The following is a 24,763-nucleotide window of genomic DNA, read 5'->3' on the forward strand; positions in this document are numbered from 1 at the left end:
CAGCCAGGGGCTGTTGGCCTGTTTTGGGGGCGGTGGGGGGGGTGTGTGTGCAATCCCCCCCCCCAAAAAAAAAAAATAAAAGCAGACCCACAGCATCTCTCCATCGGTTTTTATTGCATTTATATATAATATATATTCAAACTTTTACAATAATTTTAACTTGATAACGTCCAAGTTCGATTTGGTTTTTTTAATACATATAAAATTAGGCCTCTAACCAGTGATGGGACGGGGGGGGGGGGCAAATGGGGCGGGGGGGGCAAATGGGGGGGAGAGTCCTCACCGCAGCTCCCCCCAAAAATTTCCTTAAAAGTAACAGAAAATGAATGGATTTTTTCCCCCCTCTCTTTCCTTCCCCCCACCCCCACCCCATTTCAGCTATGGCTGATGCTGGGGGGATTGGGGGGGGGCGAAGGGCCGCGGGGGGGGGGCGTGCGGGGGGGGGGGGCAGGCTGGAGAACGGGGCAAACCAAGTGCAAATCACTGATATGTACAAACTAGACAAGCATCTCTCTGCAAAACGGCCCCGCAGCGGGGAGGAAGGAGCAGATGTGCCCCCCCCCCGGCTCAGGGTGGGGGTCCAAATCCACCCCCCCCCCCCAAAAAAAAAAACAAAAAAAAATCAAAAAAAAGAACAGAAAAGCAACGGGAAGAGCGGCTGCCTCGGCCCCACTCGCGGGAAGGAGCGAGCGGGGAGCCGCGTTCCTGCTGGGAAACGCGCTCCCCCCCCCCCCCCGAAAAAAATAAAATAATTCCAAAAAAAAAAAAAAAGGGGGGGGGGGGAAGGAAGCTCGCAGCCCCATCCGGCAAATCCTCCGCTCCCGCGCTGCCCCCGGGGGCCCCCCCTCCTTCCCCACTCTCCGAAGGGCGCTCCGAGCCCCTGGGGTGGTCCGGGCTCCCCCCCCCGGGGGCGGGGGGGGGGGGGTTACGCCGCTGGGGGGGGGGGTGGTGGCTCAACATGTCAATAAAAAGCTCCAAAGTGTTAGTAGAGATTTTTTTTTTTTTTTTTTTTTTGGAGGGGGGGTGGGTGGGTGGGGGGTGGTTTGGTGGTGATGGGAGGGGGGGCGCGGGGGGGGGGGTCTCGGCGCGGCGGCGGTGGTCTCACGAAGGCATGCACTGCACCCGGTCCGGTCCCTCCTCCTCGTCGTCCGAGGTGTCCGAGGAGCTGGGAGACTCGTCCGAGTCGCCGTCCGGCGCTCCGGGCTCTCTCCGACGCTGCCCAGGAGGAAGAGGAAGGGGGGGGGGGATGAATCGGGGGGGGGGGACACGGGGTAGGGGGGTGGGGAAGCACCCGGGACACCCGCGCTGGCCTCCCCCCCCCCCAAGAGGGGACGGGGCGTCGTAGAGCCGAGCCGGTGCTCCGGGTGCTGCCGAGGGTGGGAGCGGAGGCACCGGGGGTCTTTCGGGGGGGGGGAGGGATGGGGCCACCGTGGCCCCCCCCCCCTCGCCCCAGCACCTACCCGGTGATGACGCCTCTGTCGGAGGTGGTGCATGAGGAACCAGAGCATGTGGCTGTCGAACATGTCCGTGTGATGGAGGCTGTCCTCGTCGCGCTCCAGCTTGTTCTTCTTGATCACCTGCGAGGCGGGGAGGGGGGCACCCCCCCCCAAATAAAAATAAATAAAATTAAAGAAAATAATAAAAAATAAAATAATGAAATAAATAAAAAACAAATAAAATATTAAAAATAAAATAAAATAATAAAAATAAAACAATAAGAAAAATAAAATAATAAAAATAAAAAATAAAATAAAAATAATAAAAATAAAATAATAAAAATATATATTTATTTTTTTTTAAATATTTATGCCGGAGTGGCCCAGCGCGGGCCCGACGGCCGCGCTCTGGCAGCGGAAGGCGCCGCGGCGGGATCGGTTCTGGCCGTAAGCGGGACGCGGTGGCGGGCGGGCGGGAGGGCGGGGGGGGGGCCGGTGGGACGGGCCGCCCCCGGGGCGCTCGCTGCCCCCCTGAGCGGGCCGTCGGGGTCTCACCTCCTTCAGGCCCGCCAGCTCGGTGGGATTTTCCGCCGTGGGCGCCCAGATCTTGACGTCGTGGTCGAGGCCGCTGGTGGCCAGGACGGGCAGGTGAGGGTGAGGCTCGAGGCAGTTCACCTGCGGCGCGAGGACAGCGACGTGGAGCGGCAATCCAACCCCCCCCCCCCCCCCCAAAACACCCCCCCACCCTACCCCGGGGCACGGCGGCCGCGGGGACCCTCGGCAAAGCCGAGGTGTCTCCTGGCGGGATAGGGAGCCGGGGCGGGTGGGGGGGGGGTGTGGGGGGGGGGGAGACAGCACAGCCCTAAGCAAGGAGCAAAACTTTTTCGGCGTCCCAGCTGCCACCCCGGGGGGTGTCCGGGGGGGGGGGGGGGCGGTAACACCGGGGTGCTTTCGTGGGACCGACGGGAGAGCCGTGGACCCGGCGGCGGGGTGGAAAAGATGCCGGCTCCGTGCCGGGAATAAATCAGGAGCTTCGCCCCCCCCCCTCCATCCCACCCCCAGCCCACCCCGGGGTGCCCAGCTCGCCCCGCCGGCGGGCAGCACGTCTGCCTGCCTTCTCCCGCCCCGGGGGGGGGGGGGGGACGGGGACACACAGCGTGTCTCCGCGCTCCGCATCTCGGGAATTAGGGCAGGAGCGGAGGCCTCGCTGGGAAACGTTACCCCCCCCCCCCCACGAGCAAAAACCAAACACCCCCCCCCCCTCGCCCCCCTCCATCCCCCCCAAAGGGGCTCAGCTCCAGCCGGGGCCCGTGGTGCCAGCGGCCGCCAGGCGCTGGCACGGGGGCCGCCGCTCCGCGGACAAAAGGCGACTTGTGGGGCCCCCCGCGGACGGGCAGGGAAGAGGTGGCGCGGTTCCCGCGGGAAGGGAGGCGGCCGGAGCTGCTCCCGGCGAGGCGGCGGCGGCTCCGGCGCGTTTAAAGAAAAAAAAAATTATATATACATATATATATATAAAATAACTAAAGCATCGGGCAGCGAGAGCCGAGCGGCTGTCGCTGTTCCCAGCTCCCTCTTCCCTGCCTTTCTCGCTCCCCTTCACACCTACCCCAACCAGGGAAGAAACCAGCCGGCTGCAAACCTGGCCCGGTTTCCACGCGGGTTTTGCACCCTCAGAGCACCCACGACAGCGAGGAGGCCGGGCGGTAACGCAGGGCGCCCGCGATCTCGGCCGCCGTGCCGAGATCGCCGAACGCCGGTGCTCCCGGCAGGAGAGGGATCCCTGTCTCCGCACCTGCCCCCTTCTCCGAGCCCCAGGCACCCGCGAGGCCCGTAAAGCGGAGCCGAAACTCGGCCCGGAGCAAGCACCGCGCAGCCCGAGCCAGGGCAGAGGTAGGAGCCACTCGGGACTCGACCGCTCGCGGCCCAGAGCCTGGGAAACGCAGCGTGGGGCTGACCCCAGAGCAGCTGCGGCCGTTTCCTGACTTGGACTCGGCGACGACGCAGCTGCAAACCCACCGGGGAGCGGTGCCCAAAACCCAGCCGGGGAGCGCGCGGCTCCCGGGGCCCGAGCGGGAGCTCCGAGGCCTTTCTAAGGGAACGGCAGCGCCGGGACAACTCTGCAAAGTCCATTTCTGCTCACGCGCTTCCTCCGCCTCTCAGCTCTTCCTAGATACAGATTTAACCCTTGAGATGAGCCCAACTCCGTAGACCGGCCTTCCTGGACACCAGCGGGCGCACACAGACGCACAAACGAGCGAGCAAGGGTATGGCTGGGGCTGCCACATCCTGGCAACACAACAGCACGGATGTCCCCGGACCTCTGTACTCGTCCTTCAGTGAGGAGCACCCATGGGGCTTTCAACCCTAGCTTTGCCCCATCGGGACGATCTGGGATCTGGCGGCCAGCTGAGCTGAACCGATTTCCTCCGAGTACCGGCGTTGCTGCCTTTGCCTTGCCAACAGCCAAGTCGTAACCAGGGGACTTCTCCTCCGAGGCAGCTCGGGCAGGAGGCCAGAACCGACATCTGCCTTCGCCCAGCCGGCCGAGAGGACGGAGGGGACCCCGAGCGCGTTGGTTTGAGTCGCGCTCCCTGCCGACACAAGGCAAGTCGTAGCCCGTCTCCCCAGGCAAAGCGAGGGGAGAGACGCTAAATCTCCCATCAGGCTACAAAGCAGTGTCAGAAGCACAGGGAACGGCACAGGTTCTCCTTACGCAACCCCAGAGGGGACGAGACGGGGCGGGAGTCACGGCTGGCCTGGAAGGAGGCCTAACAGCCACCCATCCGGAGAGACGCAGAGCCGGAGCAGGGTGGGGGCTCGCCCTGAACACAGGCGATCTTTCATATCTCGTTTCTAGATAAAGGAGGAGGAGGAGGACTTTGGCCCCCAGCCTTCACCTTACCCTGCCCAGCGATTTCCACACAGTGATTTCTTATTTCAGAAGCTCTTTCGGCTCCATCACCCTTGCCAGGCTGCCTCAGCCCTCATCAGCTGCAAATCCCCGGGCCGACGCTTGGCTTTTGTCATCATCTCTCACGGGAGGAAGAGCAGGAACCAGGTTTTGCACCGAGCGCCCCAAGCACAGAGGAGCAGAAGCTCAAGGGAACTCGGTTTTCGTTACAAATTCAAAAGGGACAGGCAGAAAAAAAAAAAAAAGGCAACGGCAAACCGGCGGAGGCACACGGCTCCGGCCAAGATTGGAAAAGAAACCCCCAGCTCGGCGCTGATCTCGGTGCGGATAACGAAGCAGAGCAAGTTGACGTGACCGGCGCTCCGAGCGCGTCGCGCCAGGAGCCGCTCGGCCGCAGGATCCGGGTGCAGCCCTGGCAGCGGGAACTCACCACTCCTCCCTTGTCGCCCTCCATGAACTGCACGATCTGGCAGGACGACTTCTCCCACAGGAAGATATGGCCACAGTCGCTGCCGCTCACCACAAACTCACTTTTCGGGCCATAAAAATTGACGCCTTTCACTGAAAGGAGAGAAACAACCAGCCTGAGGCCATCGGGAGCCGGGCAGCGCTCCCTGCCATGAATTCGCTTCCTGCCTGGCAGCGAGCGAGTTTCCAAGGTTACCAGAGTGGATCTCTTCCGTCCCCAGACACATAATAGCTCATTCTTTGCAAGCCCAAGAGTTTGTGTTAAGACTCTTTGAGAGGAAGATAAAACAGTCGGTGCTGCAGAAACAAGCTAAAGGCAGGCAATTAGTCTTCCGGGTTGCTCTGGGGACGGTGTGTCCCCCCCCCCCCGCCCCAAATCCAGCCTGCCCCCCCCAAAGCCTCCTCGCGGGCAAAAAGAGGGCGAAGCTGCCCTCTGCAGCCCCACCAAGGCAGCGAGCTCAGCTCTCCTGCCCACGGGGGAAGGCGACGCGGAGGTGGGACGGTTTAATGGCGGCCTCCAGGCGCGGTTTCTGCTCTGCCTCCCCCCCCCCCCCCCGAGGAGGGAGGATACGGCCCACCCAAAGGACCGCGCGGGATGCTCGCTCCCAGCTGGTCCTTACCAGTGGCATTATTGCGATGTCCCTTGTATCTCTTGATATACTCCGCTCCGTCGCTGTGAGAGGAGTTGAACAGATAAATGTCTTCATCGTTGTAGCTGGCCAAGAGCTCTGGCGTGAGGCAGAACAGACAGGCAGAGGGGTGTTAACACCGAGCACGTGGAGAGGATCTTCCCGCTAGGGCCAGGCTCGGCGTGCTACAACGCAACCGGCCAGAGCCGCGAGGCGCTCGGCTGCCCCCCGGCCAGCGGAAAGCAGCTCGAGCGCGGTTTGATCCGCAGCGTTTTCCCAGGCCGGGAAGGCTCCGTTTCGCAGTGACTCAGCCCAGGCTACGCACGAGCTGCGACTCATCCGCCAGCCGGCCGGATCGGAGCTGCAGCCCGCGCCCGGTCGCACAGCGGTTGCCGCACATTCCTCCCGCGTGCGGTGGCCTCTCCATCGCCACCACCTCCCATCTCCCCCCCCTTCCCCCACCACCACCACCTTCCCGCGCTGGAATTTCCTTTGCAGATTTCCGGCAGGCTCAAGGCGCTGTAACACCAGGCTACGTCCGCCGGGCTGACAGCCGCGGGGTGAAGGGGGTTACTCACCCGACCCGTCGTGGCTGTACACGAGGCAGGTGATGTTAGCTTTGGACTCGCTGTTTACCTAGGGAAACCACAGACAGCTCTGATCCCACCTCCTCCCCCCTCAAAGGCCTCGACCCTCAGCGTACCAACACACCTATGCTGATCACGTCATTCTTTTTTTTTTGCAATGACTTTAAAGCCAGGCCATAAAAGCAACACACCTTCCTAAGCCAAGATGGTACTTTATAGATGCTGGAAGATCAGGGTCAAAAGGAAAAAAAAAAAAAAGGAAAAAGAACAATAACAAAAAGGGGAAAAAAAGCTAGGCAGTTTGTTCAGCTTCTCTACATGTTTTCCAGGCAGGAAGCCTGCGAGAGACTTGGCCAGAAGCATTCCTCAGCCTCTCCTAAACAGGGCTCCCGAGGGAGAGCTCCGCAGATCCGCGCCGCTAGGTTTGCCGAGGCCCCATTTCAGGCTCTCTCGCTTCGTTAGGAACGAGAAGCGCTGCCCGCGCGAGCCCAACCGCGGGAACTGGGCGCAGGCCAGCTCCACCGGCGAGGCCTGGCACGGGCAGCACCTCCGCCGGCGGGAGACCCCTTTTGTGTGTCAGTCACCCTGCGGCACAAGCGGTTCCCCCCCCGCCTGCCCCCGGCTCTCCCACCCCAGCAGCTGCGCGTCTCCCTCCCACCCCGGGGGTCTGCCCACCCCGAACCACTGCCAACATGTGGCAGGCTGCCTACGGCGAGGGTGGGTGGGCTCCCCCCACCTCCCACCCAGCCCGTCTGCTCTGATGTGTCGCGGGAGCGAGCTGCTTACCAAGTGGTGAGGGCAGAACTTCTTCAGCACGCCGTTGTTTTCGTTCTCATCTATTTTTCGCTGGTCATAAATCCTGGCGGGGGGGGGGGAGGGAAAGGATGGCAGAAGTTTGACATTTGCTCAAGACACGAGCGATGCTTTTACGCAGCTCAGATGCACTAAGGCAAGCGCTCCCCAACCTCTCCAGGAAAAAAAAATAAAAAAGAAAAGAAAAAGCAGGGAGAAGGGCAACAGCAGCCGTCTCAGACCACGGAGACTTCACGTTAAACCTGACTCCACATTAAACTGATTAGGAATCAAGACCTGCCCATGACACTGGCTGGAGGCTCCAGCCCTCGCCAAGGGATCTGCAGAGTTGCAAGTGGCCTGGACTAACAGAAGTCTCGGTCAAAGCAGCTTACTGTCACCTCCTATTACGCTGGAACTATCGTTTGGTGGCTAGTGACAACGTTGAAGTCGGCCTGCATACGGGCCACGACCTGTGTCAGAGCAGAGGCTGCTCGGGAAGGGGGATGCGACTGCCACCGCGCTCATCCCACAGCCGGGCCGCAGTTAACCTCCTTGAGCCTCGCTGATGTGGCAAGTCCATCAGGAGCTGCCTAGTGCCCGGGGCAAGCCAGGCTCTGCCCAAATCGCAGAGCAGGAAGGCAGCCAAGGAGTGGGAGAGGGAGAGGAGGAAAACGGATCAGAATGTGGTCAGAGAAAGGCAGACACAGAGAGCAGCAGCAGCAGCGAACAGGAATGAGGAGAAATGATCATGGACTTCTCTGAAAGCTACTGACCTAGCAAGGTGCCAGTGCTGCTACGTGTGAGCAGTCTCTGCAGAGCCCGCGTTAAATGTTTCCATATGCAGCACCCCAGGAGATGCTGCCTGCGTGCCAGACACCCGCCTGGCTAACGCTCCAAGGAGCTGATGCTGCTCAAGGAGTATCAGCAGTGGGGCTGCAGAGTCCCTGAGCTCTCCAAAGAGCAGTCCCCACGCATCCTCAGGGAGCCAAACAACAGCCTTGGCTCTGCTCAGTCTCAGGAAGCTGAGAAGCATTCCAGTCAACTGCCTCTAGTCAAAAAAAAAAAAAAAAAACCTCAATTCTGGCTGTACATCTAAGTGGAGATCTCAGCATCCCCTCCTGGAAGTCTCTTGACCAAGAGCAAGCCAGCCTTGGTTGAGAGCACTGGTGAACAAAAGCTCAGGATCACACGCAGAGCGAGTTACTCTGAGCTGGATCCAAGGGTGGGCAGATCAGCTCACTTAACTGCAGGCACCCGGGTCAGAGCTGCTCACCGTGGGCATGTGAACCTACTGCACGATTCACCTCTGCCTAAAATAGATGCCAGACGAGTTGCACCTTCAAACCCATCAGCTCTAGGAGAGATCTGCACTACTGTAAGGAGCTGGGAGACAGTCACATGGAGACAGTCAGGTCCAGCATAGGAGGTTACTGCCCTGAACATTTTGAAGGCCACAGAGGGGAGAGACTTTAGAAGCTAAAAGCAGGAAAGGAAGAGAAACACAGTCTTAAGCTAACGTGATGAGAGGTAGATGCCGCATGGGATGAAGGAGGCTCGCTCACTGTGCCTTGAGCTCTGCAGAGGGGATTATCTCTAGCTGCGGGGGTTAGAGGGGAGACGAGCACTGGAGGCAGAAGAGGACAGACTGGCAGGGTAGGTCTGCGAGAGGGACAACAGGTCACATACGCAGACCCACGGCTCCACGGGCACGGGAGGAATCAATGCTACAAGGGCTTGATGACACAGCTTTGGAGGAACTTTTGGTTAAGCAAATTCAGGAAGATTTTAGTTCATATGGAGAGGGAAGGGAGCCAGACCTGCAGTTGCCATTAAGAAGCTCAGTCATGCTGAAACTAAGACTCTCCCTGAGCTTAATCTCATCTCTGATGCACACCAGGCACTACTTGCTGGTTAGGGACCAAGAGAAGATTTCTCAGAAGCTCATTAAGAGAATAGCTGGTTCCTGAAGGAAGGATCTCCCAGCCTCAAGGCAGGCTGGATAATGGATCACAGGGCTAAAGCACAAAGGATCCAAATCCTTCTCTATTAATCCCACTTGTCTTAATACTGCTTACGGGAGAATAGTCTTTTGAGGCATTACTGATTCAAGCCACAGGTGTCTCTGGAAGGACACGGGAGGTTTCGGAGCTCTCTGGGGCACTGACTGATCCCCTAGGGGGATGTTCAAGTCCATTTTGAGGGCTCAGTCTGGGCCCCCAACACAGACTCACCTCACAAACTGATCTCTGCCTCCCACAGCAAACTGGTAGGTGTTGGCTGGGTTCACGTAGATAGTATACAGACCCACTTTCTTCTCCTTCTCCTTTGTCACAACCAGTTTCCTTTAAGAAATGAGGAATAACAACAACAACAAAAAATCCACTTCGAATTCAAAACAGGGTCCAGATGGGAAATGCAGGAGCTTTGCGAGTCTCTTACTCACTCCCAGGGAGGGAAAAAAAAAATCTGCTTCCAAACTGAAGCAAACACATGCTCTGTCTACGAATCAAATAACGCAGAGTGAAGTCATTCTCTGGTGTTTTCATCCAAAAATGTCTGAAGGGTTTCACTGCCCAAACCCAAGTCTGTTAGAGCTGGACAGTTAGCAGCAAGGGCAGAACCAGATTAATTCCAAAGCAGAAACACTCTGCTCTTAGGTTTCCCTATCCGTCTCCCCATAATAAGGCCCAGACTTAATGAAGTCTGACACACACCATCTCCCCTCCCCCAAGAGTCTGGGCTCAATATTTAGGCTTTGTAGGCATGAATACAAACTGAGGCAGCATCCTCAAGAAGGAACAGCAAGCTCAAAAGCTTGTCTTTATTCTAATTATACCATTCGGCTTAATGAAAGATGGGAGCTGCCTACAGTCTGCCTGCAAACCCTGCCTCCAGGGTGGTTTCACGTTCGCACGGTGACAATTCCCTGCGAGCATCAAACCCAAACAGCAGCAAGGATCTCCAGGAAGAAAGATGATGGGAAGAGGAGCAAGAGACCCACTCCAACTTACTGACCGACAAACTCCTTTCCAAATGGACCCAGTAAATAAAGGAGCAGGGGGGAGGATGAAGATTAAGATTGTTTTTGAAACGCCCCGGCAGTTTTTGTCCTGGTTATGAAACAGATGGTTTTAAGGTTGCACACCAAAGCATTTGCACATACAAATAAAACCAAACCACCAGAAGACAAGCTCTGAAGCCCTGTTTTAAGCAGGATCATCTTCAAAACAATATTCCGCTGTACTGGAAAAGTACTATGATACCAAAACCAGACGTTTGTTTTAATACCCGCCATGGATTTATTTTGGAAGCTTGTCAGAAATGACAGATCTCTCTGAGATACGGGTTAAGATCCAGCATGCAACACCCAGCTGCTCATTAATTATTGTTTTCCAATTAACTACAATAGCGTTCGTGTAAGGAGAGAGCCAGGCAAACTACAAGCTCCAAGCTCCTGCCAGCGTGGAGAGATTTAAGTGCTGTAATTAATCAGCCACTTTGCTACACAGAACGTGAGCAGGTCTCCGAGCGTTTTACACTTGGAAAAGTCAAGGCCTCCAAGTGAGGCGGTGGAGACGTGCTCTGCCTTTGGGATGGGTAATTTGGTGCCGGACTGGCAGCCTTTGGCAACTGCCAGAGTAGGTACGTGTAAACATGCACAGGGACACAGATCTGCCACACATGTTTTATTTTTATGTCCTAGGGTCTAAAGGGTCCGATCCCACTGGAGGATGGAGGGTTCAAACACACTACCTAATTAGGAAGGCTCATATCCCTATCCTCCTACGGATCCTATGCTCCTACGCAGCGTGGCTAAGGACTGGACCAGCCGCCTGAAAGCCCTGTGGTCTGACCTTGCTCCATGCACCTCACGGAAGACCGTGATTTAACAGCCAAAAAAACCCTCTACTTTTTCCTGCTTTACGGCTGTCAGACGAGCATGGGCCAAGGTGACCGCAGAGGTGGGACTCTCGGCCCTAGGCAGCTGAGTCTCGCCCACTCGCAGGGGAACCGCCAGGGACCCCAAGTCTCCCCTCCATGGTTTTCCCAGGTCTCGTGGCAGGAGTAGGTAGAGAAATACTCACGAGGCAGGCCGGTCTTGTCTCAGATCGATGGTGAAGACTACAGCATCTTCACCTGCTGATAGGAAAGTGCATGGAGAATCCGGTTCTAGGGCCAGCTGGAAGATAAATACTCGGGCATTGGTTCCCTTTTTATCTAACAAGGTGGATAAGACCCCTTTCTCCCAGCAGACTATCAGCATCTAACAGGAGCCAAAACAGCACTAAACCCTCTATGTCCAGCACCCAGTAAACGCAGCGTGTTTATAACGCTCCTCTGGAAGATACAGACACCCCCCTCGTTACGTGTCAGCTTTGTGCAAGGGCAAACATCATTCTCCCTCTCCCCAAGGGCTGCTGCCCAAGAGGAACGTGTCCTCTTCTCTCTGAGGACGAATTACACCACTGCGTGATAAAATAATTACAAAGAAGCATTTAAGGGCTAGTCCCCCACCCCCCCATGGATGTCTCTGCTTTGCCCAACAGAGAAGAGCCCAAGCAACGATGGAGACAGCACTTCTGCCTTCGGCGCTTCAAGCAGTAATGTCCAGCATGTGAGGCAGGACAGCCTCCGGGCATTACAGGGCTCCCCAGGTCCTGTCTGCTTCCCTCCAGAAGCTGGTCTGGGCTCACCTTGTGCGAAGCTCCTTTGTGCTGTGCCACACGCTTGGTGTTTTTGCAGCACTGGGTGGCGGAGAGCTCGGCTACTCGGACCTGGCCGTCCCGAGCACACATGGCTAGAGTGGAGTCGCCGCTGTTGGGAAGGAACTTAGCCTGGAAGACAGTAAACGGAGGGACTGCTTTCAAAGCTAGGACGGGCGCTTGTGTACGTGTGTAAGGAAACAGAGGGGTGAAACAGGACACAGACTGAGGATAGTGCTCTGGATGGATGTGCCATCCACCCCGGCCAAATCCCAATAGCTCAGAGATACGAGTCCTGGACATATGGAGGGCTCAGATGCGCAGAGAGCGATTGCAAAGCCCCTGGTCCGTAGGATGAGTTAACCGAGCCATTATCCCAGCTCCTCCTGATTCGTGTGAAGAGAGCCAGGACCCCTCACGGAGATGCTGGCAATGCCAGAGTGCCTCCAAGCACAGGCTGAGACGCATTCGCTGGCAGCGAAGGCCGCGCAGGACCGAGCCTGGCCTGCCAGGCCCCCTCTGGCGGTCGCAGAAGGGCCGTACCGCCTGCGCGCGAGGCTGTACGCCCTGGTACGGCACATCCTCCTCCGAACGCAGCTCCTGCCCCACAGCTGCTCCCAAACCTTTCGGTCTGAAGACCAGCAGTGACCAGAGCTCCGAGTCAGGGAAGCTCTCGGCAAAGAAATGGCAGCATAGGAAGGTGACATAACGTCCATCTGCCATCCCTGGCCAGGGGACCTTGAGACAGCAGCTTTTAGGGCACTCAAGGGAGTTTTGATGGTTATTTACCGCTATGCAGTGGCTGTTGAACTCTTCCAGCCTGCCCTTAGCAGTAAAAACATATCCTTCCCGTCCTACATAGCACCATTCAGTGGCAATTACGTGCTCTCAGAGCAGGCAAGCACCCACTGCATGAGGTATTACTCCAGTCCCCAGAAGATCGGGGCCAGACAAATTTAGCCAAGTTCTCCGGCATCTCTGACCCTCTGAGGACCGTCCCCGGGTGCCTGCGCCCTCCTCACCTGGAAGACGTTGCTCTTATGGCCGCTCTCAAACTCCAGCACCGGCTGCCTCCTGACCCAGTCCCACACCACCACTTTGAGGTCATCGCTGCCGCTGGCCAGCCACGTGCCGCGCTGGTTAAAGTGCAGGGTATTGACACAGCCCGTGTGGCCCTCGAGGCCGTGCTGGAGGCGGAAGCGTTGCACGAAAACCCTGGCCCCGCAGGCCTCGTAGACAAAGCGGGAGCTGGAGCCCAGCTCCCTTTCCCGGAGGGCATGGACCGCCTGCCAGCGGGGCTGGGGCAGCGCCGTGGTCTCCGAGGACACCCAGTCCTCCAGGGCCTGCTCGTCATCGGAGGAGTCTTGATCGTGGTTGGCACGTTTGCGCTGAGCGCGGCGGTGGGACCGCTGCTCCTCCTCTTCGTCATCCTCCTCATCCTCCTCCGAGTGTGATCGGTCATGGGCCCGGTTCTCCTCATTTATGGAGTAGTGGCCCGTGTCGTCCATGCTGTCAGAGTCCTTCTCTTCCCCCGAGCTCTCCGTGTCCGTGTCCCGGCTCTCTGTGCTGGTGCGATTGGGCCCCACGTCATCTCCTGTAAGGCTCAAGCTGAGGTCAGAGGCCTCCACTTCGATACCAGAGGAGGTTTCTCGGCCTTCTTCAGCTGACATCTCCTCTGGGCTGCTAGACAAACTACCTGCAGGGCATGGACAACACGGGAGTTCCTCACTAAGAAATCCCACACAGAGATCTAGAGGTCTCCCCAGCCTCCCGTCTACTCCTGCTTCTCCCTCTCTCCATGGATGAGCTTTAACCCCTTCCACACCACCAACAGAGCACTGGAACAGGTTGCCCAGAGAGGTTGTGGAGTCTCCTTCTCTGGAGATACACAAAAGTCACCTGATTGCAATCCTGTCTAACATGCTCTAGGTGACCCTGCTTGAGCAAGGGGGTTGAAGTACATGATCTCCAGAGGTTTCTACCAACCTCAGCCCTTCTGTGATTCTGCGAACAGGCAGAGCTGTGAGCTCTGCTGTGAACAGGCCCACACTGAACCCCTGTCCTCTCCGCTCCATCTCTGCTCCCAAATGTGAACAAGCACACTACACAACTCATAAGGGCTCCAAGGCCCAGTCTCGTCCCTTCGCAGTGGAGATGGGGCTCCCTTTTGCTCTGGGTAGCATAAGTGATTCCCCTGATCATCTGGTCTCTGCTCAGGACCAAGTGTCAGCTCAGACCTCGAGTTTGTCCCCATGCCCTCTCTTTCCAGCACGATGCAGACATTGCCGATGGCTTGAAAAACCATTCTGGAGCATGCCAGAGGGGACATGGGCCAAGGTCCAGTCACTGGGATCCTCCACAGCTGTACTGGGACTAGCATTTGGTTCCCTTCTTGGATCAAAGGCAACAGCAAAGTGAGAACAGATACTGGCAAGGGGTAAGACAAGGATCCAGGCACCTTTATGCTGCTCCATCAGCTCCCTCAAACACTCAATGGTTTGATCAGTGCTAGTGAACAGCTCTGCATAAAATGTTTTCCTTGGCAGATGTAGCCTTTTTTTGGTATTCCAAGAAAAGGTTTAATACATCTGCTGCACAAAGCCACCCCGAGGATGTCTCACTTGGACCAACATCTGCATGTAGTTGCTTTGCATGTACCCAAGCTGGGACAGAAACACAGTCCCGAGACAGGACTAAGCGCAGAAGGTCTCTGCCGGCGCCCTTACCATTCACTATATCCGTCTTCCCGTCCATGCTGCTCCCTTTATCCGACATTTTCTTTTCTTGTGCGTTCACCCTGAATGTGAGAGATGAAGACGACAGAAGTTGGAGCCGATTGGGCACAGTCAGTCCGCAGCGACTCTGACACGACCGCCTGCCCCCGCGTCGGCGCAGCGGCGCGCGCACCCGCGGCTTTGCAGGTTGACCTCGAGAAATCACCGCTTTCTAGCAAGAATCAATGGAGGAAGCGACGTGCAAGTGGATACAGGCTGTCACGCCGTGGCCCGGCGTGCCAAGGAACGGCGCTCGATCTGCGCGCAAGGGAGAGTCACGTGCACGACATCAAAAGCTTGCCGGCTATTACCAAGGGCAGAGCGAACGGGAACGTGCCGTGGCCTTCACCAAGGCACCGTCCCTGGGCAATCGCCAAGGCTGCTAATCGCTATCTGCCTTCTTGGGGGGGGGGTTAACACCTCGGAGTTAGCGCTGATCCCTACTACCGAGCAAGTCCCGGAGAAGAAATCCTTGCCTCTGCCCTCACCAGGCTATGTTTGTTCCTCAAATTCCTCTCGTGCGTCTAATTTACTAAGACGTCGTCGACTTAACGGGCAAGCGTTCCTGTCTGCGGGATCGCTTCAGTTCCCAACACCTGCCCCCGATCCCCACTTGCCACCCTGTCTCCGCTTCCCCTCTCTCCTAAGGGGGAAAGCGCTCGTTTTCTAACTCTCGATCCTCAGCTATGCTCAAAGGAACGAGGAATTATTGACTTCAGCTTGGCAGTAATTGCTACACCAAGACAGCTGCATAAAAATATGTCCATAACCGAGGAGCGCGTACTTCACCCTGGGGAGGGCAGGAGGGAGGCAGAAGTGGAAAAAGAGCTCGGATCTGAAATGCAGATGAGCAAAGGTAGCTTGGGAATGCAGCAAGTAGCAGTATCGAGAAACTTCTTGGCACCTGCAGACTGTAGGCAGCTAGTTAAAAGCTGTTCAAGAGGGTTTTTTTAACCCCAGCGACAGATTTTTAAACACCTTCCCACGCACAAAATCCTCCCAGCCTCCTGGCACCATCGAGGGGCTGTTTTCCTACATGTCACAGACAGGACATCCTCGCTGGACATCCAGCCACTCCCCTCTGCCTCGCTTGCTCCCCAGGAGAGCAAGCTCGGACCTTTGGGACCTGCTTCTTCCCTCTACCTCCTCCCCGGGGAGCAGGGCGAGCTCCCACGGCAGAGCTAAGTTACAAGGTCAGGAGCTGCCTGGCGTTTGCAATTATTAGGGGAGCATTTTAGTAATTCCTCATGAGCACATGGGAAAAAACAGAGATGGGAATAATCCTGCGCCAGCATTTTTGGCTCCTGGCCATTTCAGAGCCCTCGTTTTAGAGGGGTGGCTAACTCAAGGTGGGAGGCGCAGGCTGGAGCATCAGTGATGACCACCACTACATGTGACGACCCCACTGCATCTGTGACATACAGGTGGGGACAACTTCAGGGACAGCCCCGCTCGCCCGTACACCAGCCATATTTGCTGCTGGTCAGTCCACGATGGGGAAAGAGGAGTTAAAACCAGCTTGAGCTGTTTCCAGAGAGGACAAGTTTCCGCGCGAAGCGGCTGGAGGCAGCAGTTCACTATTGATCTTCCCACCCAGGGATCACGACTAAAAGCAACATCTCAAAGCCGACAAGCACGTTTCATCCCCGCGCCGCACGGTTACGCCGCGAGACTCTTCCGTTCCCGAGCTGATCCAAAGCAACCCCAACGGCCTCCTTCTCCCCCTGCCCAGCTGCAGGACCCACGAGGATGCCGGTGACCCGTCGCTGCTTCCTGCGTGCTGGCGGGCGCAGACAGGTTTGCGGGTGCACCAGCACCAGTCTGCCAGCAAAGTTACTTTGCCAAACACGTCGGAGTCACGAGCAGCAGAGGTTTTGCCAAGGTGGAGGAAAAAATAACATTTTATTTATGCTTTGCTAGTTCTTTACTTTCCTTCTATTTTTAGTTCGACTTTTTCATACTTGGGTTTTAGCTGCTTGCTCTTAACCAGTGTCAGGGAGCCTGTTAAAAGCTCCCCGTTTGCACAAGGGGACAAGCTGCAGCCAGAACATCATTAACTCCAACTACGACAAAAAAAAAAAAAAAAAAAAAAAAAAAATCCAGATTAATCCTTACTAGACCAGGAATTAACACCAGCTTCAGCCCTGAACAGCCACAGGCCAAAGAAGGCAAAAGGCTTTGACGAAACCACGTTTATCACTTACAGTCCAAGACAAAGCGTGACTCCCATATAAGAAATAAGTGATTTAAGAGGTAGGCTTGGCTTGTCCTCAGTTTTATGCAACGCAGCATATCAAAAACTCGAGCAGCTCTTCCTCTTTGCAGCCCAGCAGCTGTGCTAGGAACCGACATTTTGTGTCACGGGGAAGATTTATAAAATATTTTGGCCGCGAGCGTTTCATGCCGATCCCACCTGCTATTCGAAGGCCGTTGCTAGCGTCCCTGAAACAAACAGGGCTCCACGCGGAAGGGAGGCCAAACCGACTTCGTAAGCAGCCCGCTACGGACAGCGACTCGGCGCTAGTGATTTATGTGCCGATCCTAAAGCAGGCGACCTGCGGGTATCGGTCCGGGGGTGGCCGCACTGCCGGCACGCGCAGCGTCTCCGGCTGCCTTCTGCGGGCCCTCGCTCTGCCCCGCGACGGCACCGCTGCCGCGTTTCTGAAACGACCGAGGAAGGCTTAGGCAAGCCGGTAACGACTTTAAATGCGAGGGGACACGAGATCTAGTCCACGAGGGGCCACGATCCGCAGCCCTTCTCTTCCCCCAGCCAAAACTCGCAGCATCTTTCCTCTACACCAGCGGTTAGCGGCGAACCACGAGTCCTTCCTTCCACCGCTCCCACCGGCTCTCTCAGCACGTGAAAGCTTCACGCCGACAGCGGGCTGGGGGAGAGGAGCGGCCGTTCATCTCCTGGAAGACACAAGGCTCAGAGCTTTGAGCAGTTTACTCACAGCCGATGCGGGGGCGATCCGAGCTTGCTCGGGCAGCGTGTTTTGCTCTCCTGGCGCGGGGTGGGGGGGAGACTCCTCCAGCGCTCGAGGTCGGACAGGGCCGCTTTTCCACACGGATAGGATCGGACGGATCTCAGGCGATCCCTGACCGTGCAAGGGTCTCCCCAAGTCCACGGGAGCTGTTTGCACCCAAGCAAGCCCAGTTAGGAACCGGCATACGACTGGCAGGGCCAGAAGGGACAAAATTACGTTTAATTTACTTTAAAAACTTCCCCCATTTCAAGGCAACTCCGTCTCTCTTAAGACGCCCGTCACGCGGGATGACTAAGGGACAGACTTAAAACACTGCAATGCTCAGCTCTGACTTTTGAGTGGGCCTAGAGTTAACGCTTAACTCCCCATTGCTCAAGTAATTAGATGAGAAAGTCTGTCAAAGAGCTTGACTTGGCCTCCACCAGATGATTACACCTTCGAAGCCCGGCAGTTGCACTTCTTCTGCCTTCAGAGGCATTAATCCAAAGGGCTGGGAGAGCCTTAGCACATACAAAAGAAACCTAGGTTTGGACTTTGCTCCTCGGCAGTCATTTCCCTCTGCCAAATTACCTATTCAGCTCTGTCATTAACACCATTTCATGGCAGTCTTTTCATGAAGGTGAAGAACAAGAAACTCACTTTCAGAGGAAAGGAATCTATTACCAAATAATTAGTCTGACTTCATGTCTCATCCACCCACACCAGAGGACTATAACCTTGCTAGAAAATAAGAAAGCAAATTAAAAAAAAAAAAAAAAGCCCTCAGCTGCCTACAAGGAATTGATGTTATGGAAAGACTGCTCCCTCTGGCAGCACTCAAAGACATTGCGGAGAGAAGAACATCGTAGTTAAGTCCTCAGCCATCTTTTACCCCCCCCCCCCCCCCGAGCACTGCACAAGTCTGCATCAGCGGATTTGTACTTATCGTCGATATCGGAGCGAGTTGGACTCTCTCATCCTGCCCTGAATCCTCTATCAGCTCTACTCGCACCCGGGTAAAGTTGACTCCTTGACAGTTGGCAGGGAGATAAAAGCGTGCTCGGATCGGCAGCTCCGCAGCGCTCGGCAGCTCCAGCAGAGACGAAACAGCAGCACGCGGGCAACGAGGAACTGGCCCAAACTTTTAAAGAGGGCACCAACCCCCCCTGCGAGTACCTTTTCTTCACCTCTTCTAATTAAGGCCTGCAGAATGACTTCTAAATCACAGCCATCAACTGCACAAGACCTTGCAGTATTTATCCTGTCCCCTACTCCAACAGTTGCGGAAACTGTCAGCTGCCACGCACCACAGAGGATGGAGGAGAGATTCCTGGTGCGGGGAAAAGAGATGGGAAAGGAGATGGTTCCTAGGGAAAGGAGATGGTTCACCCACCGCACGCAGAGTTCGAAAGCATGATCCCCCTCTGCTGAAGGGGAAAACCACGAGAGTCAGAGCTGGAAGCCACCAGGGCTCTTTGTAAACAGGCCACCAAGGTAAGAACGGAGCCTGCGGAGCGTGGCCAGGGCTACAGGGAGAAGATGTAGGAGGCGCAGAGAGAAAGCAGCACAGGTCCCTGGTCGAGGCAGGCAAAGCAGCAGAGCCAAAGACCTGCGAAGGAAACACTCCCATCCACAAGCAGGAGCCAAAGCTCAGCACGTTAGCAAGACCAAGAGCAGTTAATACACTGGGAGGGGATTTTAACCCAGTTCCCTCCCTCTGGATGCCCAGGTTAAAAGCTTATCTATTCAGGGTACAGTCGCAGGCAGGCTGTTCTGTCAATTAATCTGCCAATTAATTAGGAATTGCTGAAACTAATGGCTGGTCGGGATGCTCTGGGTCTTTGTTCCAGACTACGGGAGCCCAGTTTATTCTCTAGATCAACTTAGGGCAAACAGACTCTAGACCCAAGGATAGAAAATGGCTTTACAGATGTCTTGGCAACCCTGAACTAATTGGCAATCAAGTAACTGGTGATAAGAAACTTATGAAAACAGACCCACAGGAAGAAAGGGAAATTACCCTGAAGTCAGATCAGTGCAGTGAGAGCTCTATTAGAACAGACACAACCAGATCTCGCATCAGCGAAGGCTCTTCACCCCCCGGGCAGCACGGCCGGGCTGGCGGACACAGCAAGGAGCAGGGCGCTGCAGCAGAACCACGCTTTCACCAGCTCGGGAGAGGCACAGGGCTGCTGGGACAGCCAGTACAGCTATACTGGGAACGCAGACGGGGCCGAAGGTATCGCTTCCACCTCCCCAAACTATGGCGCATTGTTTGAGGGAAGCAATAAGATACCACTCGGTCTGATCCGGAGGGAGCTGGAATACAGTCAGCCCTGCAGAAAGCCCTGAGCCATGAAACGGATCATTATCTCTGACTCTGACCCAGGACAGAGAGATTTTAGTCTGTCACCAAGCCTCCAGCTCCATGCCAGGCCTCTCTACAAAGACAGCAGTGCTTCTGGGTGCTCAACCAGCTCACGACCAGAGCCAGCAAATTCTGCCCAGTTCGAAGGAACTGTTTAGACGCGACCCGAAGAGTTGAGGGAGCTGACATTTAGCTTATGCAATTCCCTGTAGTCAACATCTGGACAGGATCATCACTGTAAAGTTTCACATGCTCGAAGCCTGAGTCTCCAGCACCCTTGCAAGAGCCCTAAAAATATCCCTCCGCATGCCAGAGCCTTCTGGGTGCCTCCTCAGCCAGCGGGGTCGAGACGCGGGGCACTGCCTAGACGCTCCAGCCTCCTCCCCCCACGCAGCTCCCAGGACAGGAACGGCCTCAACCAGCAGAGCGAGCACCTGGGGCTCAGCATCCTACGCGTCTCCCACCGACAGCGGCACCGCACGCAGCCGGCTCGCAGCCTGCTTCTGCCTCGTTGTGGCTCGCGGATCGCCGCTCTGCCTCTCCGAGCCCTACTGCCTCCAAAACAGCGCAGTATTAGGTAGCGATTCCAACGGAAAAGGTCCTTTCCGCCCCCAGCCACATTCCTCCAGGCCCCACTGCTGACTCTGGATGCGGTCCCGGAGCCCCGTGCACCCCAAAGACTGCAGACACCAACGACGGAGCAACGGGCTCGTTCCCTTCTCGTCCAGACCCCTCGCAGGGGCCAGGCAACGCCACCATCGGCCACCTCCTAAAAGCAGCAAGACGCAGACAGACGACAAACGGAGCACGATGAGGCCCGGTCTACGACACGGCAAACCTCGCTCCCCAGCTTGTGCCGCGATCACAGCCTGCCTTTCTCCACCAGGCCTCAGCGGCGGTCAGCAGGACCTCACTTCCAGCTAGCTGCTTGCAACAGCAGCTCCGCTCTGAGCGGTGAATAATTTGTAGACGGCTTTTCAGAGATTATAATCGGGCATTTATTGGATTCATCCCAAATGTAGTTCGGAGAATGGCTCCTCCAAGCCTCTACATAGGCCACGCTGCAATGTTCGTGCCTCTTGGAGGCCCAAAGCAAGGTGTTTTCACACGAAACAGGCCTACAAATCGTCCCTGGAGTGAAGCACATCTTGTGGCAAAGAACTGGGGACTGGAACGATTCCCAGCTCGGCTGCAAATTCTCCCAGACCCCTTGTGCACCTCCTCTGCTCACGGCCAGGGCCCGGCGACGCCTCCCAGGTAGCTGAGGGGATCGACCTGCAAACGCATCCACGAGGAGGAATCACCCAGCTCGAGCTACGCGCAGGCAGGGATACTGCTACTTTTACCTCAAACGTTTAAGAGCTGACTGCACACAGGACACATTCCCTGCTCCGCCGCAAAGCCAACAAACTCCGGCTCTCCGTCACACACTCATCTTCCAAGATCTGCTACGCGCTCCGGCTCCGACACTTCACACCTCTCTGCGGGCACACACAAAACTCAACAACGCTCACCTACAGCTTTGCCAAACAAGCCACTTTACGGCTGGAAACCCGATGTTTACAGCTGTTTAGTCCCTGAATAATCTGTCATTAAAATATTTACATAGCTATATAAACACTCTAATAGCCAGGCCCTGCTGGTGTTCAGCACGCAGGTCACATTTGGGCTAAGTAAAGCAGGAGCAACAGGGACCATAATGAGACAACAGTAGCATTGCACCGTGTCAGGTATTTTTTCAACCTACTGAGAGCCCTTCACCTTCATTTCCAGCTCCCTTGTCACACGGGGAGACCTGCATGGCACACGGCCTTGGGTCTCTGCTTACGCTGGATCTCTCCTGCACATGTGTCACACTGGGCTCGTTTGAGCCTCTTCTATTTAAGGAAAGTTTTCTCATCGGACCTGGACTATGGCAACCTCGTTTGTAGGCTGCAGCTCCAGAAAGAGCCTTTCCTCACCCCTGAGAAGCTGTCAGGTAGTTTAAACCCTCAGTTAAGTCTTCAACAACTAGCAGCTTCCCTCCCCCCCCCAAAAAAACACCCCTCGCAGTAGGGGACTCTCGACTGACTCGGGGAACTTGGCTTCTCCACCTCTGGTTTGCTGAAACTTGGAAAAATTCACCTTGCCTCCCTGTGCCTCCAAGTCTGCTGAGGAGAACAGTTCTGGAGAACTCTGGTTAATTAGAAAGCTGCCAGGAAACCTGACAGGTCCTAATGATTACGCTAATTAAGAAACTTCCCAGCTGCAATTAAATGGATATCCAGAATTCCCATCCTTCCCCCAGGTCAGAGCATCCTTAGTAGGTTACTGACACACCGATTTCCACATTGTCTTTTTGAGGGGACACGGCATCCACGAGGCAGCTATTGCTTTTCATAAACATCCCACAGCAAAGCCCTGGCTCAGACAAAACAGCCTGTGACACACTCAACATGTGACTCTGCCTCCTCTGCAAACTCCTCACCGGTCGGTTGGCAGGACACAGACGGGGAGGCGCCGCCTGATTTGACGGGCGCATCGCGGAGAGAAACCCGAGCGACTCGGGCACCTCGCAGCACAGTCTGAGCAATCCATCTCGGCATAATAAGTCCGACACAGAAACGAGGGACAGCACGAACCTGTCTGAAGTGCAGACGGGGCCTAATTAACTGCGGTTAATGGGTGCTGTCCTGGATATCTCAGCATGCAGCACTTCCCCCTTTCCCCATCTGGTGACCGAGAGGATGGAGGCTCCCGGTGCACCCAGCTCCTCAGTGGGTCGGGTTGGGGTGCCTGTGCTGCGCTCCCAGGGAGGCAGGGACACAGCTCACAGCTATCCAGAGAGAGGGGACAGCAGTGCTCGGGGGAGGAGGAAGCGGGGACAGGATTCAGACGCAGCGCGGCACAGCACTCCCGAAGACGAGAAAACCCCGGCCAGAAGGAGAGGAACATTGGTGTCGCGAAAAATCACTTTAAACCTGAACAAGCAAACAGCACAAGGAGCCTGGGGAACTCACTGCCACGAAATACCACTGCCAACGCAAATAATTCAGCATTGCAGAAGAGATAACGCAGATGTAGCCCAAACATCCACCTCTGCAGCCCAAGAGCAAGGCAGGAAGGAAGGAAGCTATGCAAGCGCTACTGCCGTAGCGTATAAACCTAAACAGCAGAAGTTGCCTGCCGAAAACTGCCTTCAAACACCCTCGGGGAGTTCTGGTGCTCTTGGAGCTGCGGGCCCGGAACAGATCAACTCCTCTGCTCTCAGGAGTCAAGCTAAGACGCCACGCGCAGAGTCACAGCATCGACACGGCAGCCCGCGCCTCCAGCCTCCCCGGGGAATGCTACTGTGGCACGCATCTCCAGTAAGAGCCTATCTTCCAGTCCGCAGCCTTAACTGGGAGTGGGCACGAACTTCCACCAGCAACGGAGCTGACCCCAACGCTATCACCGGTTGCTCGGCGTTATGGCGATGCCTGGAGACGTTTGCTCCCGGGCCGGGGGAGATCTGGCGCAACGGCGTCGGGGACTCACCTGTCCGGAGCGCGGCGGCGTCACGGGCAGCGAGTGCCGAGGCCAGGGCTGGAGGTTCGCTGGCAACTGACGGAAACGACACGTTAAAGCCCAGAAGCACCAGGCCAGCTGCTCTTGCCCCCTCTCCCCGCCAACCTTGAGGTGGCACCTGACCCCCGGGACAAAAGGGATCAGTCCAGGAAGAGAGGGACAAAAAAAAAAAAAAAAAAAAAAAAAAAAGGGAAAAAAGAAAAAAAAGCAAGCTCCCAGGAACCCCAGGAACGCACCTCAGGGGCTGCGACACCTCGAGGGCGGCAGGATTTGGACCTGGGGGTAGAGGGGCAGGAAGGAGCCTCTGAGCTCCCCTCTGAGGGGCACAGGAGGTGACACGGAACGGTCTTAGGGACAGAAGTGACCCCCGCAATACCCTCCTAAGGGGCCGTGACACCGCAGTGGGGACACAGCCCAGCTCCAGAGGCAAAAGGGACCTCCCAAAGCCCCCTCCCAAGGAATGACAATACCACAGGGGCAACAGAGACCATCCCTGGGGGAGAAAGGACCCCTGTAATGTCCCCCTTAAGGGGCAACAGGAACCAGCTCTAGGAGCAAAAAGGATCCCCCAAGACTCCTGCCAAGGGACAACAGCAGCCTGGGGGCAAGAAGCAGCAGCCCTTGGGGTAAAAGGGATCCCCCTGGTGCCCCTCCCCAACGAACAACCACACCACAGGGACACGAGGGACCAGCTCTGGAGGCAAAACGGACCTCTGCAATATTCCTCTAAAGGATAAATCATCAATGGGGGGGGGGGGCAACAGAGAGCAGCTGTGGGGCAAAAGGAGCTTCCCCTATGTACTCCCCCAAGGGGCAGGTGACCAAGGGGGCAGCAGGGACCAGCTCTGGGGGCACAAGGGACCCCCCCCCCCCCAGTGCCCCACAACAGGATGACAACACCACGGGGCAAGAGGGACCCCTTCAATGCCCTCCCCAAGGGAGGGCAGCACCACGAGGGCAACAGGGACCAGACTGGCCCTCCCCAATGCCCCTCCCCCAAACAAGGGGCAATACACTGGGTGGGGGGCGCAGCTCCAGGAGCAGAAAGGACCCCCCTAAGCCTCCCCCCTAAGGGCTGACAACACCATGGGGGCAAGAAGGAGCTGCCAGGCGGGGCAGGAGGGACCTCCCTAATGCCCCCCACCCCCGGGGGAGGGAGGGAGCAAATCTCCAGTGGGGCAGCAGGACACCCAGCCCCCCCCCCCAAAAAAAAAAAATCCGCTCCCAGGGGACAGCCGCACCAAGGGGGCGGCAGCAGGGTCCCCCCCCCCCCCGGGCCCGCCCCTGGCCCTGCCCCCGCTGGGCGGAGCCGGCTCCCGCCGCTGGGCCCCGGGGGGGGGGGGAAGGGAGGGGAGCGGCGCCGCCGAGGCCTAGGTGGGGAAGGGGAGAAGGCGAGAGGAGTGGGGAGGCCCCGCACCGACCCGACTGCCGGCAGCTCCAGGCCGTCGCTCAGGCGCGGGCCCCGCGGCCCCCGGCTACTACTCCTCCGCCACCGGCTCCGGGCCCAGCCGCCGCCATCTTAGTGCGCCGCCTCCGCGGGACGCTTTACGGCGTCCTGGCGGCCTTTACGGCAACGGCCG

The 24,763-nt window shown here is 56.8% G+C and overlaps 1 protein-coding gene across 1 annotated transcript; it reads right to left on the reverse strand.

Annotated features, from left to right (window-relative positions):
- Positions 1-94: 94 nt before the first annotated feature.
- On the reverse strand, positions 95-24,763 carry DCAF8 (DDB1 and CUL4 associated factor 8). Its single transcript, XM_062597837.1, has 14 exons — positions 24,605-24,763; positions 23,154-23,219; positions 14,256-14,326; positions 12,552-13,225; positions 11,521-11,661; positions 10,912-11,006; positions 9,058-9,168; positions 6,818-6,890; positions 6,023-6,080; positions 5,436-5,543; positions 4,778-4,908; positions 1,992-2,111; positions 1,461-1,577; positions 95-1,215 (listed from the first exon to the last, which is right to left on the reverse strand). Exons 3-14 carry the CDS (start codon positions 14,302-14,304, stop codon positions 1,102-1,104), a joined length of 1,791 nt encoding a protein of 596 aa, XP_062453821.1. The 5' UTR covers positions 14,305-14,326; positions 23,154-23,219; positions 24,605-24,763; the 3' UTR covers positions 95-1,101.

The sequence above is a fragment of the Rhea pennata genome, chromosome 31 (assembly GCF_028389875.1).
Source record: "Rhea pennata isolate bPtePen1 chromosome 31, bPtePen1.pri, whole genome shotgun sequence".
Lineage (NCBI taxonomy): Eukaryota > Metazoa > Chordata > Aves > Rheiformes > Rheidae > Rhea > Rhea pennata.

What these genes read in the sequence shown, in the direction of transcription:
- DCAF8 (XM_062597837.1), bottom strand. Translation starts at nt 14,304, where the DNA reads ATGTCGGATAAAGGGAGCAGCATGGACGGGAAGACGGATATAGTGAAT. An exon ending in ACAAAGGAGCTTCGCACAAG is followed by an intron (nt 11,007 to 11,520) that starts GTGAGCCCAGAC and finishes TTTATCTTCCAG; the next exon opens with CTGGCCCTAGAACCGGATTC. An exon ending in GACAGAGGCGTCATCACCGG is followed by an intron (nt 1,216 to 1,460) that starts GTAGGTGCTGGG and finishes CCTCCTGGGCAG; the next exon opens with CGTCGGAGAGAGCCCGGAGC.